Source organism: Lampetra planeri, unplaced genomic scaffold (genome assembly GCF_965212315.1).
Source record: "Lampetra planeri unplaced genomic scaffold, kcLamPlan1.2.h2 scaffold_506, whole genome shotgun sequence".
NCBI lineage: Eukaryota > Metazoa > Chordata > Hyperoartia > Petromyzontiformes > Petromyzontidae > Lampetra > Lampetra planeri.
In genome coordinates this window covers 1-20,974 of record NW_027615329.1, presented here as the reverse complement: position 1 = coordinate 20,974, position 20,974 = coordinate 1, and the positions used below count along the sequence as shown (strand labels likewise).

General features: G+C 50.6%; 1 protein-coding gene across 2 annotated transcripts in view; it reads left to right on the top strand.

Annotated features, from left to right (window-relative positions):
- The window catches only part of LOC144741330 (adhesion G protein-coupled receptor F5-like), a 46,603-nt gene extending 26,013 nt beyond the window's left edge, over positions 1 to 20,590 (top strand). The window contains exons 11-15 of one of the 2 annotated variants that reach the window (XM_078623910.1): positions 1,311 to 1,503; positions 7,774 to 8,704; positions 11,725 to 11,766; positions 17,500 to 17,547; positions 20,501 to 20,590. In XM_078623910.1, the coding sequence (XP_078480036.1) occupies positions 1,311 to 1,503; positions 7,774 to 8,704; positions 11,725 to 11,766; positions 17,500 to 17,547; positions 20,501 to 20,550 (1,264 nt within the window). In that variant the 3' untranslated portion in view covers positions 20,551 to 20,590. The remainder of the gene's footprint in view (positions 1 to 1,310; positions 1,504 to 7,773; positions 8,705 to 11,724; positions 11,767 to 17,499; positions 17,548 to 20,500) is intronic. The other variant, XM_078623911.1, reaches the window with a different exon arrangement.
- Positions 20,591 to 20,974: the final 384 nt, after the last annotated feature.

Genomic DNA, 20,974 nt, shown 5'->3' with positions numbered 1-20,974 from the left:
GTGAGTGGGTGGGTGCGTGGGTGGGTGAGTGGGTGAGTGAGTGGGTGAGTGGGTGAGTGAGTGGGTGAGTGGGTGAGTGGGTGGGTGGGTGGTGAGTGGGTGGGTGAGTGGGTGAGTGAGTGGGTGAGTGGGTGGGTGAGTGGGTGGGTGGGTGAGTGGGTGGGTGGTGAGTGGGTGAGTGGGTGGGTGGTGAGTGGGTGAGTGGGTGGGTGAGTGGGTGAGTGAGTGAGTGGGTGGTGAGTGGGTGAGTGGGTGGGTGAGTGGGTGAGTGAGTGGGTGAGTGGGTGGGTGAGTGGGTGAGTGGGTGGGTGGGTGAGTGGGTGGCTGGGTGGGTGAGTGGGTGAGTGAGTGGGTGAGTGGGTGAGTGGGTGGGTGGGTGGTGAGTGGGTGAGTGGGTGGGTGAGTGGGTGAGTGGGTGGGTGGGTGAGTGGGTGAGTGGGTGGGTGGGTGAGTGGGTGGGTGGGTGGGTGGGTGGGTGAGTGAGTGAGTGGGTGGGTGGGTGGGTGGGTGAGTGGGTGGGTGGGTGAGTGGGTGGGTGAGTGAGTGAGTGGGTGGGTGAGTGGGTGGGTGGGTGAGTGGGTGGGTGAGTGGGTGGTAAGTGGGTGGGTGAGTGGGTGGGTGGGTGAGTGGGTGGGTGGGTGAGTGGGTGAGTGGGTGGGTGGGTGAGTGGGTGGGTGGGTGGGTGAGTGGGTGAGTGGGTGGGTGAGTGGGTGAGTGGGTGGGTGGGTGAGTGGGTGGGTGAGTGGGTGGGTGGGTGAGTGGGTGGGTGGGTGAGTGGGTGGGTGAGTGGGTGGGTGAGTGAGTGGGTGAGTGGGTGAGTGGGTGGGTGGGTGAGTGGGTGCAGTGTTGAGTCTATGGTGCAGTGCTGAGTCTATGGTGCAGTGTTGAGTCTATGGTGCAGTGCTGAGTCTATGGGTAGTGTTGAGTCTATGGGCAGTGCTGAGTCTATGGTGCAGTGCTGAGTCTATGGTGCAGTGCTGAGTCTATGGGTAGTGTTGAGTCTATGGTGCAGTGCTGAGTCTATGGTGCAGTGTTGAGTCTATGGTGCAGTGCTGAGTCTATGGTGCAGTGTTGAGTCTATGGTGCAGTGTTGAGTCTATGGTGCAGTGCTGAGTCTATGGGTAGTGTTGAGTCTATGGTGCAGTGTTGAGTCTATGGTGCAGTGTTGAGTCTATGGGCAGTGCTGAGTCTATGGTGCAGTGTTGAGTCTATGGTGCAGTGTTGAGTCTATGGGTAGTGTTGAGTCTATGGTGCAGTGTTGAGTCTATGGGCAGTGCTGAGTCTACGTCCCTCACTATCTCTGTGTGCAGGACACTGGCCGGTATCTTGCCCCGGGAGCTGAGCGAGGATCTGCACGTTGACTCGGCTCCCCAGGGCGTCGTGCTGAGCACGGTGGTCAACCGCGGTCAGAACGACTCGCAGAGGCGACTCACGCTCACCCTGCCCATCACCAACAGCAGCGTGCCCAACGCGCAGTTCACATGCGTCTTCTGGGACTTCGTCGTGAGTGGAACCCACTCGCCCGCTCGATCGCTCGCTCATTCAACACTCACTCGCTCACTCACACACTCGCTCACACACTCACTCACTCACTCACTTAGACACTCACTCACTCATACACTCACTCGCTCATCCACTCGCTCGCTCGCACACTCATCCACTCGCTCATACACTCACTCGCTCATACACTCACTCACTCATCCACTCACTCGCTCGCTCATTCAACACTCACTCACTTATACACTCACTCACTCATCCACTTGCTCGCTCGCACACTCATCCACTCACTCATCCACTCACTCACTGATACACTCACTCACTCGCACTTTCACTCATAAGCTCACTCACTCATCCACTCACTCATACATACACTCGCTCGCTCGCCCGCTCGCTCATTCAACACTCACTCGCTCATACACTCACTCACTTATACACTCACTCACTCATACATTCGCTCACTCACTTATACACTCACTCACTTATACACTCACTCACTCACACACTCACTCATACACTCGCTCACTCACTCATCCACTCACTCATCCACTCGCTCGCTCACTCATCCACTCACTCATCCACTCACTCACTCATACACTCGCTCGCTCACACACTCATCCACTCACTCATCCACTCACTCGCTCACTCACTCATCCACTCACTCATACATAGACTCGCTCGCCCGCCCGCCCGCCCATTCAACACTCACTCACTGATACACTCACTCACTTATACACTCACTCTTACACTCGCTCGCTCATCCACTCACTCACTCGCACTCTCACTCATATACTCATTTAAACACTAATTCATACACTCGCTCACTCACTCACTCACACGTTTACTCATACACTAACTCATACACTCACCTACTCATTCATATACTCACTCACTCACCCACTCACTCACTCGCTCATACTCTCACCCACTCATTCACCCATTCAGCCACATGCTCACTCATCCACTCATTCACTCATACACTCACCTACTCATTCATACACTCACTCACTGACACACTCACTCACCCACTCACTCACTCACCCACTCACTGACACACTCACTCGCTCATCTTCTCACCCACTCATTCACCCAATCAGCCACATGCTCACTCATCCACTCATTCACTCATACATTCACCTACTTATTCACACACTCACTCACTCACTGACACGCTCACTCACTCATATTCTCACCCACTCATTCACTCATACATTCACCTACTCACTCACTCACCCACTCACTCACTGACACACTCACTCACTCACTCATATTCTCACCCACTCATTCACCCATTCAGCCACATGCTCACTCATCCACTCATTCACTCATACATTCACCTACTCACTCACTCACCCACTCACTCACTGACACACTCACTCACTCACTCATATTCTCACCCACTCATTCACCCATTCAGCCACATGCTCACTCATCCACTCATTCACTCATACATTCACCTACTCACTCACTCACCCACTCACTCACTGACACACTCACTCACTCATATTCTCACCCACTCATTCACCCATTCAACCACATGCTCACTCATCCACTCACTCGCATGCTCACCTACCCACCCATCGACTCAACTAGCCACCCACCCACTCGCTCACCCCACTCCACTCCACCCCACCTCACCTTAGAGCCCCCCGCTCCTCCTATTGAAACAGTTGGCTTCCTACGTGTGAAAGACGCTCAACATACACCCACCCACCCACCCCTCATTCACTCGTAAACTCACTCATTCATTAACTCGCTCATATACCCACTCGCTCATACACTCACTCACACGCACACTCACCCACTTACTCATTAACCCCCTCATTCATCCTCCCACTGCCTCCAACTGCCCAGTAGCATCCTTTACGAGCCTCCTCCACAGAGGCCGATCTTGACACCGCTGGCACCAGTCATCAGCAAGTCCACTCAACTCCATATCCTCCTGTACCACATCGTTCCATCTCTTCTCTAGCCAGTGTCGTGTCCGTTTAGCCCCCTCGATCCGGCCGAAACAAATTTGTTTGGGCACGCGGTGGCTGGGCATGCGGGCTACATGACCCAGCCAATGCAGACTTGCCTGCCGGAGAAGCTCATTGATGGGATTGTGTCCAGAACTATAAAATATTTAATTTTCGATTTAAAGCTTTCGTGACTGCAGGGATTCATCTTCTTGGTTCTTTCGGTAAAGTCACGTAGAAGGGAAGTAATAAAATAATAAAAAATAAAACATAATAAAATAATTCTCACGACGTTTCGGCCACAACGCAAGCAGCCGTCCTCAGGTGAAGAATGAAACACCACCAAGCTTGGGGCGTCTATTTAAGCTGCTGGGTTGGAGGGGGGAAAGAATAGCGCCTTGACAAATAATTTGCATATCAAGAGGAATTTAGCATATTTATGTGAAATGCGTAGGAGGTGGGCGGGGGGGTTTCAAAGTCATATTATGCCCGTGCATTATGCAGGATTAGCAGCATCAAAGGGAGGGGATAGGGGTAGCATTAACAAAGGGAAGGAATATAAAGGATTTGTGAGCTCCTCACACAATCCACGTTTAGCAAGCACAGAGAAGGGTGGGCACGACTGTGGCCGAGAAGACCCGTCGCATGGTGGAGAGCAACAGACTAAATAGCTTCCAGGAAGCTGATGAGAAGATAATGCCGCTCGACTAATTCGGAGTGAGACCTCTGCTGTCAAACCAGAGCTGGTCATACGCACACTGCCCAGGTATGGGAAACTCTCCACTCTCTCCACAACTACCCCTCCAATGGGGAGTTGTGGGGGTGGAGTGTCCGATGGTACAACATACCCAGGCAGGTGCTTAGGTTTGGAGGGGCTGATGGTTAGTGCTCCCCTCTTAGAGGCAAGCTCCAGGTTCAGCAGCAGCGCCTCCAACTCCTCATCAGAGTGAGCAGCAATCATCAGCTCATTGGCATACGTAACATAGTTGACCAATAGGGAGACATCCCTTGATCGCACGCGGACATTGATCAGTCTCCCATTGTATCTGTTCCAGATGGAAATTCCTCCAGTACAGCCATGGAAAGTTTCTTGAACTATGTGGTCAAAATAGATGTTAAATAATGTGGGAGCCAGAGGACATCCCTGTCGCACCCCAAGGTGTACAGGGAAAGGCTCCGACTCCCGGCCACGTAGTTTTACCCGGGCCCGCTCACCATCATGAAGGTCCTTAATGATCGTGAGCAGAGGGTCAGGGACTCTGAAAGCACGAAGAACAACCCAGAGCCCAGGCCTACTGATGGTATCATAGGCCTTGACCAGGTCAATAAAGCAGAGATGTAGATCTTGTTGGAATTCCCTACATCTCTGCTGTAACAGACAGACAGAAAATATGGCATCTGTGCAGGACCGCCCTTTCCTGAAACTGCATTGGGGCTCCGCAAGCCTCTCCTCAGCGTGCCTAGCAAGGCGATGTTGAATAATTCTTGCCAGGACCTTTCCCGGCACACTGAGGAGTGATATTCTCAGGTTTTTTCGGTAAAGTCACGTAGGTAAAACATTAAAAGTAATGAAAGTAAAATAAAACAAAACAAAAATAAAAATAAAATTCACGACGTTTCGGAGGCAACACAAGTCTCCGTCATCAGGTGGGACCGTCACAGCCAGATTAGCTGCATCAAGTGAAGCAATGATTCAAAATGTAATCCCTTATAAGCAAGTTGAAGGGGGGGAGGAGAGGGGGGGGGAGTTCATCAGAATGTGGTAGCCAATGAATGGAACGTATCGGGAGGGAGGGGGGTGGGAGGGGGAGGGAGCCAACAAAACATTTGGCGACGGCTTGGACGCGGCTGCTGCGCACGCCAACACAATGGGCAGAAAGGGGGTCTGATACACATGATAGAACAAAGGAACGAAAATGCCCATGTTTATACCAATGCAGGCTGAAAAATGAAGAGAGTACTGTTAAAAATAACTGGGGATGTTAACACTCGGTGAAGTAAATTAAAATAGTGCCTGTCAGATAAGATGGTCCAAAAAGTGTAATTAAGTCTTTTTTGCGTGGTTAATAACATCTTTCCAGTGATTACTGAGTTCTTATCTGACAGGCACTATTTTAATTTACTTCACCGAGTGTTAACATCCCCAGTTATTTTTAACAGTACTCTCTTCATTTTTCAGCCTGCATTGGTATAAACATGGGCATTTTCGTTCCTTTGTTCTATCATGTGTATCAGACCCCCTTTCTGCCCATTGTGTTGGCGTGCGCAGCAGCCGCGTCCAAGCCGTCGCCAAATGTTTTGTTGGCTCCCTCCCCCTCCCACCCCCCTCCCTCCCGATACGTTCCATTCATTGGCTACCACATTCTGATGAACTCCCCCCCCCTCTCCTCCCCCCCTTCAACTTGCTTATAAGGGATTACATTTTGAATCATTGCTTCACTTGATGCAGCTAATCTGGCTGTGACGGTCCCACCTGATGACGGAGACTTGTGTTGCCTCCGAAACGTCGTGAATTTTATTTTTATTTTTGTTTTGTTTTATTTTACTTTCATTACTTTTAATGTTTTACCTACGTGACTTTACCGAAAAAACCTGAGAATATGAATCATTGCAGTCACGAAAGCTTCAAATCTAGAACTGAGGAGTGAGTCGATGGTCAGAGGGCAGATCAGCTCCACGGTAGGTCCTGGTGTCAAGGACATGGGCTCGCATCCGCTGGTCCGTCACTATGTAGTCCAGCTGATGTTCTTGCTTGGACCCGGCGTGCATCCATGATGTGGTGTGGATGCGCCGATGCCGGAACAGCGTGTTGGTAATTACAAGCCCATGGGCTGCACAAAAGTCTAGCAGCCTCCTACCGTTGTTATTGAGCTGATCTGGCCTATTGCCTTCCGATCACTCCAGACCAGGTGCCAGCATCATGACCAACTCAGACATTAAAGTCACCTAACAAGATGACTCTATCCCAAGGGGCCACTTTAGCTAGCGCCTGTGACAAGAGGTCATCAAAGGCATCTGACTCATCGGCCTTGCCTGCATCCCTCCACTGATGTTCGTCTTCGGTGGGGGCGTAAGTAACCACCATCACCATTCCTTGCATCTAGTTGATGGGTAAGTGAGTGCACATCAGCGTGGGGCTCACAGCTTCCCACACCTCACCGCCACGCTCCCACGCCCCCCTTCATTATTTTGTTCAAAAGAAGAGCCACTCCCTGTTGTCCATCAGTTTCCTGCCCCGAGTGGAGGACTGTCCACAAAACTTGAAGATCTTTCAACAAACTCCGGGATACAAAGGCTCAGCTAATCGAGTCTCTCACCTTTCTGAAGAGATTCCGCGACTCTAAGAACCAAGAAGATTGCAAATTCTTTTGTCAAGGCGCTCTTCCCCCCTCCATCTCAGCTTAAATAGTCGCTCCAAGCCTGGGGTGTGTCATTCAGACGCTGTCTTCTCGACAGACCTGTTCTCCACCTGAGGACGGCTGCTTGCGTTGTGGCCGAAACGTCGTGAGAATTATTTAATTATGTTTTATTTTTATTATTTTAATATTTCCATTCTACGTGACTTTACCGAAAGAACCAAGAAGATGACTGTCCACCCCTCACGGGAACTGGAGCCGGTCCACTGGACCTCCTGAATTCCACGGAGATCCAGGGGCGGTACCGGTCCAGCTCCCGACAGAGGAGTGGCAGCCTCTCCTCCGCAGTGAGTGTTCCAACATTCCACGTGGCCACACGAAGTGGTTTTTTGTTGTTTCTGGAGGAGCCCCGAGGGTGAAGATTCAGTCTCCTGGCTCCGCCAAAAGGGGTTTGGCCGGGAGACGTCATTTAGATTTCTTCACGTGGTTTTGTGGTAGTTAAATTGAAGGTGGAGGGGTTACCAGCCCCCCCGCGCACCGATCCAGAGCCCCCTTTGGCCGCTGTCATAGCTAAAGTGCCAAGAGGGGAATGGCCAATCAAAATCGGCCTTCCCCTCCATGACGCTGCTCACCACGGCGTTACCGCCCGGCAACATTCAGGAGGTAGGGGGTTGTTTTTGCCGTACACCACACAAACACACAAACACACAGACACACAGACACACAAACACACAAACACACAGAAACACAGACACACAAACACACAAACACACAAACAAACAACACACAAACAACAACAACAACTGCCATTCACCACTAAGTGGTGGTGACGTCACCACGATGCTTGTGCCGTACACAACACAACCACACAAACACCACACAATCAGCCCACAAACAAACAACAACAACACAACAACAACAACCGTCTCCCCCTTACAATAACCACCCCGTGCCCCCGGCAGCTAAACAACTCCACGGGAGGCTGGTCCAAGGAAGGCTGCCAGATCCGCCCTCCGCCCCCCTCGTCCGTCAACGGCTCGGCCACGTGCGAGTGCAACCACACGACGGCTTTCTCCGTCCTCATGTCTCCCGGCGACCCCCCTGGGGGTGACCCCCTAGAGATCCTCACCTACGTGTGCCTGGGCCTGTCCGTCGCCTCCCTCGTAGCCGCCCTGGCCACCCAGGCGGCCGTGTGGCCCTCGCTCAAGAAGGAAAACTCGCGCATCCGACACACGCTTCTGGTCAACGTCTGCGTCTCGCTGCTGAGCGCTGACGTCTGGTTCCTGGTGGGCTCCTGGGCGTCTCCGCGGGGCTCCGACTCCGACGACGACTTCTCGTCCGGCCTGTGCACGGCCGCCACCTTCTTCACCCACCTCTCCTACCTGTCGCTGTTCTTCTGGATGCTCGCCGAGGGCCTCTTCCTCTACCACCTCGTGGTGAACGTGTTCCCGCGCGCCGCCAGCGAGCGCCGGGTCACCGTCGCCGCGTTCGCCCTCGGCTACGGCTGCCCCGCCGTCGTGGCCGGCGTCACGGCAGCGGTCGCCCTGCCGGCGGGCTCCTACCGTAGGGCCGGAGCCTGCTGGCTCGCCTGGGGGAACGCCAAGACGCTGCTGGCCTTCGCCGCCCCGGCCGCAGCCGTCGTCGTCGTCAACTCGGCCGTCTTCGCCGTCGTCCTGACCAGGGTCGCGAGGCGGGGGGGCGGGGCCAAGGCGGGGGGAGGGGCCAAGGCGGGGGGAGGGGGAGGGGCCGAGCAGGTGAGGCGGTTGGCTCGCAGCGTGGCCGTGTTGACCCCCGTGCTGGGGGTCACGTGGGGACTCGGGCTCTTCCTGTTCATCGGAGGGGGGGGGACACGTGGCGCTGCACTACCTCTTCACGCTGTTCAACTCGCTGCAGGTGCGTGGTGTGTGTGGTGTGGGTGTGTGGTGTGTGTGGGTGTGTGGTGTGTGTGGTGTGGTGTGTGTGTGGTGTGTGTGTGTGTGTGTGTGGGTGTGTGTGTGTGTGTGTGGTGTGTGTGGGTGTGTGTGTGGTGTGTGTGGTGTGTGTGTGGTGTGTGTGTGTGTGGTGTGTGGGTGTGGGTGGTGTGTGTGGTGTGTGTGTGTGGTGTGTGTGGTGTGGTGTGTGTGCTGAGGGAGGGTGGCGTTTGTGCACAGACTGCCCTATATGACATCATAACAACAGTCTGGACCACTGGACGGGTTCCGCAGGACTGGAAGGATGCCCTGGTGGTCCCCCTCTTTAAGAAGGGGGACCGTACCGACTGTAACAACTACAGGGGCATCTCACTCCTCAGTGTGCCGGGTAAGGTCCTGGCAAGGATTATTCAACATCGCCTTGCTAGGCACGCTGAGGAGAGGCTTGCGGAGCCCCAATGCGGCTTCAGGAAAGGGCGGTCCTGCACAGATGCCATATTTTCTGTCCGTCTGCTACAGCAGAGGTGTAGGGAATTCCAAAAAGACCTACATCTCTGCTTTATTGACCTGGTCAAGGCCTATGATACCATCAGTAGGACTGGGCTCTGGGTTGTTCTTCGTGCTTTCGGAGTCCCTGACCCTCTGCTCACGATCATTAAGGACCTTCATGATGGTGAGCGGGCCCGGGTAAAACTACGTGGCCGGGAGTCGGAGCCTTTCCCTGTACACCTTGGGGTGCAACAGGGATGTCCTCTGGCTCCCACATTATTTAACATCTATTTCGACTGCGTAGTTCGTGAAGCCTTCAATAGCTGTACCGGGGGAATTACCATTTGGTACAGATATAATGGGAGGCTGATCGACGCCCGGGTGCGATCAAGGGATGGCTCCCTATTGGTCAACCACGTTATGTATGCCGATGATTTGGTAATAGCTGCTCATTCAGAAGAGGAGTTGGAGACGCTGCTGCTGAGACTGGAGTGTGCCACTAAGAGGTGGGGCCTTACCATCAGCCCCACCAAAACTAAGCACCTGCCTGGGTATTTTGTACCATCGGGCACTCCACCCCCACAACTCCCAATCGGTGATGGGGCAGTTGTGGAGAGAGTGGAGAGTTTCCCATACCTGGGCAGTGTGCTTATGACCGGCTCCAGTTTATCAGCAGAGGTCTCACTCCGAATCAGTCGAGCGGCAATATCTTTTCATCGGTTGCGTAACGCTGTGTGGAAGCTACCTGGTCTGTCGCTCCGCACGAAGCTTCAGGTCTTCTCGGCCACGGTCATTCCCTCCCTTCTCTACGCTTGCGAAACGTGGACCCCCCTAGTGGAGCATCTTCGCCGGTTGGAAACATTTAGGCTGGCCTGCCTACGATCCATCCTGGGTTTAACCAGGCTGGATTGTGTGAGGAGCTCACAAGTCCTTGAAAGATCTGGGCAAAGTCCCATCAGTGAGCTCCTCCGGCAGGCAAGGCTGCGTTGGCTGGGTCATGTAGCCCGCATGCCCAGCCACCGCATGCCTAAACAGCTTTTGTTCGGCCGGATCGAGGGGGCTAAACGGGCGCGGCACGGGCTAGAGAAGAGATGGAGTGATGTGGTACAGGAGGATGTGGAGCTGAGTGGACTTGCCGATGACTGGTACCAGCGGTGTCAAGATCGGCCTCAGTGGAGGAGGCTCGTGAAGGACGCTACTGGGCAGTTGGAGGCAGTCGCCCTCCAACAACAACGGAGGGCGGAGGAGCGACGCTCACAACAACGAGCGGAGCGCCGGGTGGCTAAAGCACAGCAAGTTGGCACAGTAGGGGGCACAGGTGGTGCATCAGCCAGTCATCTCGGTCATCTCGGTCAGTCGACCCGTGGCACCTGGGTCTGCCCCGTGACCTCCTGCCAGCGGGCGTTCGACACTTCACGTGGCCTCAGGGTGCACATGGCCTGGCACAAGCGTCGTGGTGACGTCACCGCCACTTAGTGGCGAATGGCGGTTGTTGTTGTTGTTGTGGTGTGTGTGGTGTGTGTGTGGTGTGTGTGTAGTGGGTGTGTGTGGGTGTGGTGTGTGTGTGGTGTGTGTGGTGTGTGTGTGGGTGGTGTGTGTGGTGTGTGTGTGGGTGGTGTGTGGTGTGTGTGGTGTGTGTGTGGGTGGTGTGTGTGGTGTGTGTGTGGGTGGTGTGTGTGTGTGGTGTGTGTGGTGTGTGTGTGGGTGGTGTGTGTGGTGTGTGTGTGGGTGCTGTGTGTGGGTGTGTGGCGCTGCACTACCTCTTCACGCTGTTCAACTCGCTGCAGGTGGGGGTGGGTGTGTGTGTGGTGGTGAGTGGTGTGGGTGTGTGGGGGTGTGTGTGGGTGTGTGGTGTGGGTGTGTGGGAGTGTGTGGGTGTGTGTGGGTGTGTGTGGTGTGTGTGTGTGGTGTGTGTGTGTGGTGTGTGTGGTGGGTGTGTGTGTGTGGTGTGTGTGGTGGGTGTGTGTGGGTGTGTGTGGGTGCTGTGGGTGTGTGTGGTGGGTGTGTGTGTGTGGTGTGTGTGGTGGGTGTGTGTGGGTGTGCTGTGGGTGTGGTGTGTGGGTGTGTGTGTGGTGTGTGTGGTGGGTGTGTGTGTGGGTGTGTGTGGTGGGTGTGTGTGGGTGTGGTGTGTGTGGTGTGTGTGTGGTGTGTGTGGTGGGTGTGGGTGTGTGTGGTGTGTGTGGTGTGTGTGTGTGGTGTGTGTGGTGGGTGTGTGTGTGTGTGTGTGTGGTGTGTGTGGTGGGTGTGTGTGGGTGCTGTGGGTGTGGTGTGTGTGTGTGTGGTGTGTGTGGTGGGTGTGTGTGGTACGGGTGTGTGTGTGGTGTGTGGGTGTGGTGTGTGGGTGTGGTGTGTGTGGTGGGTGTGTGTGTGGTGGGTGTGTGTGGGTGTGTGGTACGGGTGTGTGGGTGTGGTGTGTGTGTGGGTGTTGATGATGTTGATGATAATGTTGTTGATGAACTTCATGCTGTTGTTGTTGATATGAATGTTGTTGTTGTTGTTGTTGTGTTGATGCAGGGTGTTCTGATCTTCGTCCTGAACTGCTTACTGGACACGGATGTGAGTTCGTTCGCACGCACACGTGAACACACACACGTGAACACGCACACGTGAACACGCACACGTGAACACGCACACGTGAACACACACACACACGTGAACACGCACACGTGAACACGCACACGTGAACACACACACGTGAACACGCGCACGTGAACACACACACGTGAACACGCACACGTGAACACACACACACACGTGAACACGCACACGTGAACACACACACGTGAACACGCACACGTGAACACACACACGTGAACACGCGCCCGTGAACACGCGCACATGAACACGCGCACGTGAACACACACACGTGAACACACACACGTGAACACACACACACGTGAACACGCGCACGTGAACACATGCACGTGAACACGCGCACGTGAACACGCGCACGTGAACACGCGCACGTGAACACGCGCACGTGAACACGCGCACGTGAACACGCGCGCATGAACACACGCACGTGAACACACACACGAACACGCGTGAACACACACACGAACACGCGTGAACACATACACGTGAACACGCGTGAACACACACACACACGCGTGAACACGCAGAGTGTTTAGCTGCTGCTGTAAATGTCCACGTGATGGTGGTGGTGATGGTGATGATGGTGGAGATGGTGGTGGAGATGGTGGTGGAGATGGTGGTGATGGTGGTGGTGGTGATGATGGTGGTGGTGGTGATGATGATGATGGTGATGATGGTGGTGGGATGGTGATGGTGGTGGTGATGGTGGTGATGGTGGTGATGATGATGGTGGTGATGGTGGTGGTGATGGTGGTAGTGATGATGATGGTGATGATGGTGGTGGTGGTGATGGTGGTGGTGATGATGATGGTGATGATGATGGTGATGATGGTGGTGATGGTGGTGGTGATGGTGGTGGTGGTGATGATGATGGTGGTGATGGTGGTCATGATGGTGATGATGATGGTGGTGATGATGATGGTGGTGATGGTGGTCATGATGGTGATGGTGATGATGATGGTGGTGATGATGATGATGGTGATGATGATGGTAGTGATGATGGTAGTGATGATGGTGTTGGTGTTTGTGTTGTTGTTGTTGCTATGGTTGTTGTTGTCAAAGAAGTTCTACTATACACTGTACACTACACTGTACACTACACTGTACACTACACTGTACACTACACTATACACTATACACTACACTACACACTACACTATACACTACACTATACACTACACTATACACCTATACACTACACTACACACTACACTATACACTACACTATACACTACACTACACTATATACTACACTATACACTACACTACACTATACACTACACTATACACTACACTATACACTACACTATACACTACACTATACACTACACACTACATTACACTATACACTGCACTATACACTACACTACACACTACACTATACACTACACTATACACTACACTATACACTATACACTACACTATACACTACACTACACACTACACTACACTATATACTACACTATACACTATATTCAGATTCCAAAGAACACAGGATGAGATGTTACTATCCTTAGTGCAAGCACTTCCAAGAGTTCATGAACAATGAGCCTGGTGAAATTTTGGGAGCGCATCGTCAGTAGTGAACCTTTGGTTCCTTGGGTGTTTAGGCCTTTCACACGATACACCCTCCCCAAAGGCGGCCAGCGACAGGGTGATCAATCCTACGCTTGCGTCCCATTCCCAATTAGTCATAGGAGTTGCCTTGTTGTTGATAGCCAACATCCCATGGGACTATGCATGGCAGGGGCGTCCTCCTCCCTGAGTCAAGCATTGCTGACCGCATACCTCCTGGCCCTCTCACTTCGGGGCCAAGCTGGGGTCTTTCCGCTTCATCCAGAGCCACTGACTGCTGCTTTCTGCCGCCTCCGATACAGCTCTGATTGCCGACCGCTGGCTCTGGCCCTTAATTCCCAGGTCTCTAAGCAGTCTGGTTGTAGATGTTGCCACAAAACCTCTGCAGCCCACCTCCACTGGTCGGACTTCTGTGTTCCAGCCATGATGCCGTGCTTCGGCAGCTAGATCGGAATAGCGCAGATGTTTTCGCTCATAAGCCTCATCTACTGAGTCCTCCCAGGGTACTGTGAGCTCAATGAGCGAACGGGACCAGAGCACCATGTCAGGTCTTAGGGTGGTGGTTGCGATCTCCGGAGGAAACACAAGTTGCCGGCCAATGTCAGCTAGCATTTTCCAGTCGCGGGCCAAGCGCAGCTGGTCTCGCTCTAATGGTGTAGAGCCGCTCTTCGGTGGTTTAGCCCCTTCGCGGACAAAGGTCGTCCGTAAGGGGTGTGATGCTGCTGGGGGTGGTAGGGAGTTGGTGGCAGCTCGCTTGTCCTCCAGGATACACTACACTATACACTACACTATACACTACACTACACACTACACACTACACTACACTACACACTACACACTACACTATACACTACACTATACACTACACTATACACTACACTATACACTACACTACACACTACACTACACACTACACTACACACTACACTATACACTACACTATACACTACACTATACACTACACTATACACTACACTATACACTACACTACTATACACTACACTACTATACACTACACTATACACTACACTATACACTACACTATACACTACACTACTATACACTACACTACTATACACTACACTATACACTACACTATACACTACACTATACACTACACTATACACTACACTATACACTACACTATACACTACACTACTATACACTACACTACTATACACTACACTATACACTACACTATACACTACACTACTATACACTACACTATACACTACACTATACACTACACTACACACTACACTACACACTACACTACACACTACACTATACACTACACTATACACTACACTACTATACACTACACTATACACTACACTATACACTACACTATACACTACACTACACACTACACTATACACTACACTACACACTACACTACACACTACACTATACACTACACTACAAACTACACTATACACTACACACTACATTATACACTACACTATACACTACACTATACACTACACACTACACTATACACTACACTATACACTACACTACTATACACTACACTATACACTACACTATACACTACACTACACACTACACTATACACTACACACTACATTACACACTACACTATACACTACACTACACACTACACTATACACTACACAATACTCTACACTACACACTACACTATACACTACACTATACACTACACTATATACTACACACTACACTATACACTACACTATACACTACACTACACACTACACTATACACTACACTATACACTACACTACACTATACACGACACTATACACTACACTACACTATACACTACACTATACACTACACTATACACTACACTATACACTACACTACACCATACACTACACTATACACTACACTACTATACACTACACTACTATACACTACACTATACACTACACTATACACTACACTACTATACACTACACTATACACTACACTATACACTACACTATACACTACACTACACACTACACTACACACTACACTACACACTACACTATACACTACACTATACACTACACTACTATACACTACACTATACACTACACTATACACTACACTATACACTACACTACACACTACACTATACACTACACTATACACTATACACTACACACTACATTATACACTACACTATACACTACACTATACACTACACTACACACTACACTATACACTACACTATACACTACACTACTATACACTACACTATACACTACACTATACACTACACTACTATACACTACACTATACACTACACTATACACTACACTACACACTACACTACACACTACACTACACACTACACTATACACTACACTATACACTACACTACTATACACTACACTATACACTACACTATACACTACACTACACACTACACTATACACTACACTACAAACTACACTATACACTACACACTACATTATACACTACACTATACACTACACTATACACTACACTACACACTACACTATACACTACACTATACACTACACTACTATACACTACACTATACACTACACTATACACTACACTACACACTACACTATACACTACACACTACATTACACACTACACTATACACTACACTACACACTACACTATACACTACACAATACTCTACACTACACACTACACTATACACTACACTATACACTACACTATATACTACACACTACACTATACACTACACTATACACTACACTACACACTACACTATACACTACACTATACACTACACTACACTATACACGACACTATACACTACACTACACTATACACTACACTATACACTACACTATACACTACACTATACACTACACTACACTATACACTACACTAGACACTACACTATACACTACACTATACACTACACTATACACTACACTACACTATACACTACACTATACACTACACTATACACTACACTACACACAACACTATACACTACACTACACTATACACTACACTACACACTACACTACACACTACACTATACACTACACTACACACTATACACTACACACTATACACTACACTATACACTACACTACACACTACACTATACACTACACTATACACTACACTATACACTACACTACACACTACACTACACTATACACTACACTATACACTACACTATACACTACACACTACACTATACACTACACTACACACTACACTATACACTACACTATACACTACACTACACACTATACACTACACTACACACTATACACTACACTATACACTACACTACACACTACACTATACACTACACTATACACTACACTATACACTACACTACACACTACACTATACACTACACTACACACTACACTACACACTACACTATACACTACACTACACACTACACTACACACTATACACTACACTATACACTACACTACACACTACACACTACACTATACACTACACTACACACTACACTACACACTATACACTACACTATACACTACACTACACACTACACTACACACTACACTACACACTACACTATACACTACACTACACACTACACTACACACTACACTATACACTACACTATACACTACACTACACTATACACTACACTATACACTACACTATACACTATACACTACACTATACACTACACTATACACGACACTATACACTACACTACACACTATACACTACACTACACACTACACTACACACTACACTACACACTACACTACACACTACACTACACACTACACTATACACTACACTATACACTACACTATACACTACACTACACACTACACTATACACTACACTATACACTACACTACACACTACACTACACACTACACTATACACGACACTATACACTACACTATACACTACACTACACACTACACTATACACTACACTATACACTACACTATACACTACACTATACACTACACTACACACTACACTATACTCTACACTATACACGACACTACACACTACACTATACACTACACTACACACTACACTACACACTACACTATACACTACACAATACACTACACTACACACTACACTATACACTACACTATACTCTACAATGGACTGATTTTTTCCTCTCAGGTTCAGAAGATGCTGAAGAAGGCAATTCACATCCCTACGACTCGCTCGGTGAGTCACACAGACTCACACAGACTCACACAGAGACCCACAGACTCACACAGAGACCCACAGACTCACACAGACTCACACAGAGACCCACAGACTCACACAGAGACCCACAGACTCACATAGAGACCCACAGACTCACACAGAGACCCACAGACTCACACAGACTAACACAGAGACCCACAGACTCACACAGACTCACACAGAGACCCACAGACTCACACAGACTCACACAGAGACCCACAGACTCACACAGACTCACACAGAGACCCACAGACTCACACAGAGACCCACAGACTCACCACACAGAGACCCACAGACTCACCACACAGAGACCCACACAGACTCACCACACAGACTCACACAGACTCACACAGAGACCCACAGACTCACACAGAGACCCACAGACTCACACAGACTCACACAGAGACCCACAGACTCACATAGAGACCCACAGACTCACACAGAGACCCACAGACTCACACAGAGACCCACAGACTCACATAGAGACCCACAGACTCACCACACAGAGACCCACAGACTCACATAGAGACCCACAGACTCACGTAGAGACCCACAGACTCACACAGAGACCCACAGACTCACACAGAGACCCATAGACTCACCACACAGAGATCCATAGACTCAAATAGAGATCCACAGACTCACATAGAGACCCACAGACTCACATAGAGACCCATAGACTCACATAGAGACCCATAGACTCACCACACAGAGATCCATAGACTCACATAGAGACCCACAGACTCACCACATAGAGACCCACAGACTCACCACACAGAGACCCACAGACTCACCACACAGAGACCCACAGACTCACCACACAGAGACCCACAGACTCACCACACAGAGACCCACAGACTCACCACACAGAGACCCACAGACTCACCACACAGAGACCCACAGACTCACCACACAGAGACCCACAGACTCACCACACAGAGACCCACAGACTCACCACACAGAGACCCACAGACTCACCACACAGAGACCCACAGACTCACCACACAGAGACCCACAGACTCACCACATAGAGACCCACAGACTCACCACACAGAGACCCACAGACTCACCACACAGAGACCCACAGACTCACCACACAGAGACCCACAGACTCATCACACAGAGACCCACAGACTCACCACACAGAGACCCACAGACTCACCACACAGAGACCCACAGACTCACCACACAGAGACCCACAGACTCATCACACAGAGACCCACAGACTCACCACACAGAGACCCACAGACTCACCACACAGAGACCCACAGACTCACCACACAGAGACCCACAGACTCACCACACAGAGACCCACAGACTCACCACACAGAGACCCACCACACAGAGACCCACAGACTCACCACACAGAGACCCACAGACTCACCACACAGAGACCCACAGACTCACCACACAGAGACCCACAGACTCACCACACAAAGACCCACAGACTCACCACACAGAGACCCACAGACTCACCACACAGAGACCTACAGACTCACCACACAGAGACCCACAGACTCACCACACAGAGACCCACCACACAGAGACCCACAGACTCACCACACAGAGACCCACAGACTCACCACAGAGACCCACCAATTGGTAATGCACCTGCCTGGGTATTTTGTACCATCGGGCACTCCATCCCCACAACTCCCAATTGGTGTGATGGGGCAGTTGTGGAGAGAGTGGAGAGTTGCCCATACAGCAGAGGCCTCACTCCGAATCAGCCGAGCGGCATTATCTTTTCATCGGTTGTGTAACGCGTCTCTGTGTCTCTGTGTCTGTGTGTGTGTCTGTGTGTCTCTGTGTGTCTGTGTCTCTGTGTCTGTGTCTCTGTGTCTCTGTGTGTCTGTGTGTCTCTGTGTGTCTCTGTGTGTCTGTGTCTCTGTGTCTCTGTGTCTCTGTGTCTCTGTGTGTCTGTGTCTCTGTGTCTGTGTCTCTGTGTCTGTGTCTCTGTGTCTGTGTGTCTGTGTGTGTGTGTCTGTGTGTCTCTGTGTCTCTGTGTGTCTGTGTGTCTCTGTGTGTCTCTGTGTGTCTCTGTGTCTCTGTGTCTGTGTCTGTGTGTCTGTGTGTCTGTGTCTCTGTGTCTCTGTATGTCTGTGTCTCTGTGTCTCTGTTTGTCTCTGTGTTTCTGTGTCTTTGTGTCTCTGTGTCTCTGTGTCTGTGTGTGTGTCTGTGTCTCTGTGTGTCTGTGTCTCTGTGTGTCTGTGTGTCTGTGTGTGTGTCTGTGTCTCTGTGTCTCTGTGTGTCTGTGTCTCTGTGTGTCTGTGTCTCTGTGTCTCTGTGTGTCTCTGTGTGTGTCTCTGTGTGTCTGTGTCTCTGTGTCTCTGTGTGTCTCTGTGTGTCTGTGTGTGTGTGTGTCTGTGTGTGTGTGTGTGTGTCTGTGTGTCTGTGTGTGTCTCTGTGTGTCTCTGTGTGTCTGTGTCTCTGCGTCTCTGTGTCTCTGTGTGTCTCTGTGTGTGTCTCTGTGTGTGTCTCTGTGTGTCTGTGTGTCTCTGTGTCTCTGTGTGTCTCTGTGTGTCTGTGTGTCTGTGTCTCTGCGTCTCTGTGTCTCTGTGTGTCTGTGTCTCTGTGTGTCTCTGTGTGTCTGTGTCTCTGTGTCTCTGTGTCTCTGTGTGTGTCTCTGTGTGTGTCTCTGTGTGTCTGTGTCTCTGTGTGTCTGTGTCTCTGTGTGTCTCTGTGTGTCTCTGTGTGTCTGTGTCTCTGTGTCTCTGTGCCTCTGTGTCTCTGTGTGTGTCTCTGTGTGTCTGTGTGTCTCTGTGTGTCTGTGTGTCTGTGTCTCTGTGACTCTGTGTCTCTGTGACTCTGTGTCTCTGTGTCTCTGTGTCTGTGTCTCTGTGTCTGTGTCTCTGTGTGTCTCTGTGTGTCTCTGTGTCTGTGTGTCTGTGTGTCTGTGTGTCTGTGTCTCTGTGTCTCTGTGTCTCTGTAGCAGAGCAGTGGACAGCTAAACCAAGACTCTGGGAAGAAATCTATCAGTGAGTCCATCACCAACATCACCACCATCACCACCAACTTCACCAACATCACCATCAACAAACATCATCACCATCATCACCAACATCAACACCACCACCACCATCACCACCACCATCACCACCACCATCACCACCACCACCACCACCACTACCATCACCACCACCACCATCACCACCATCACCACCACCATCACCACCACCACCATCACCACCATCACCACCACTATCACCACCATCACCACCATCACCACCACCACCATCACCACCACCACAATCACCATCATCACCACCATCACCACCACCACTACCACCATCACCACCACCATCACCACCATCACCACCATCACCACCACGATCACCACCAACACCACCATCACCACCACCACCACCATCACCACCATCACCATCATCACCACCATCATCACCAT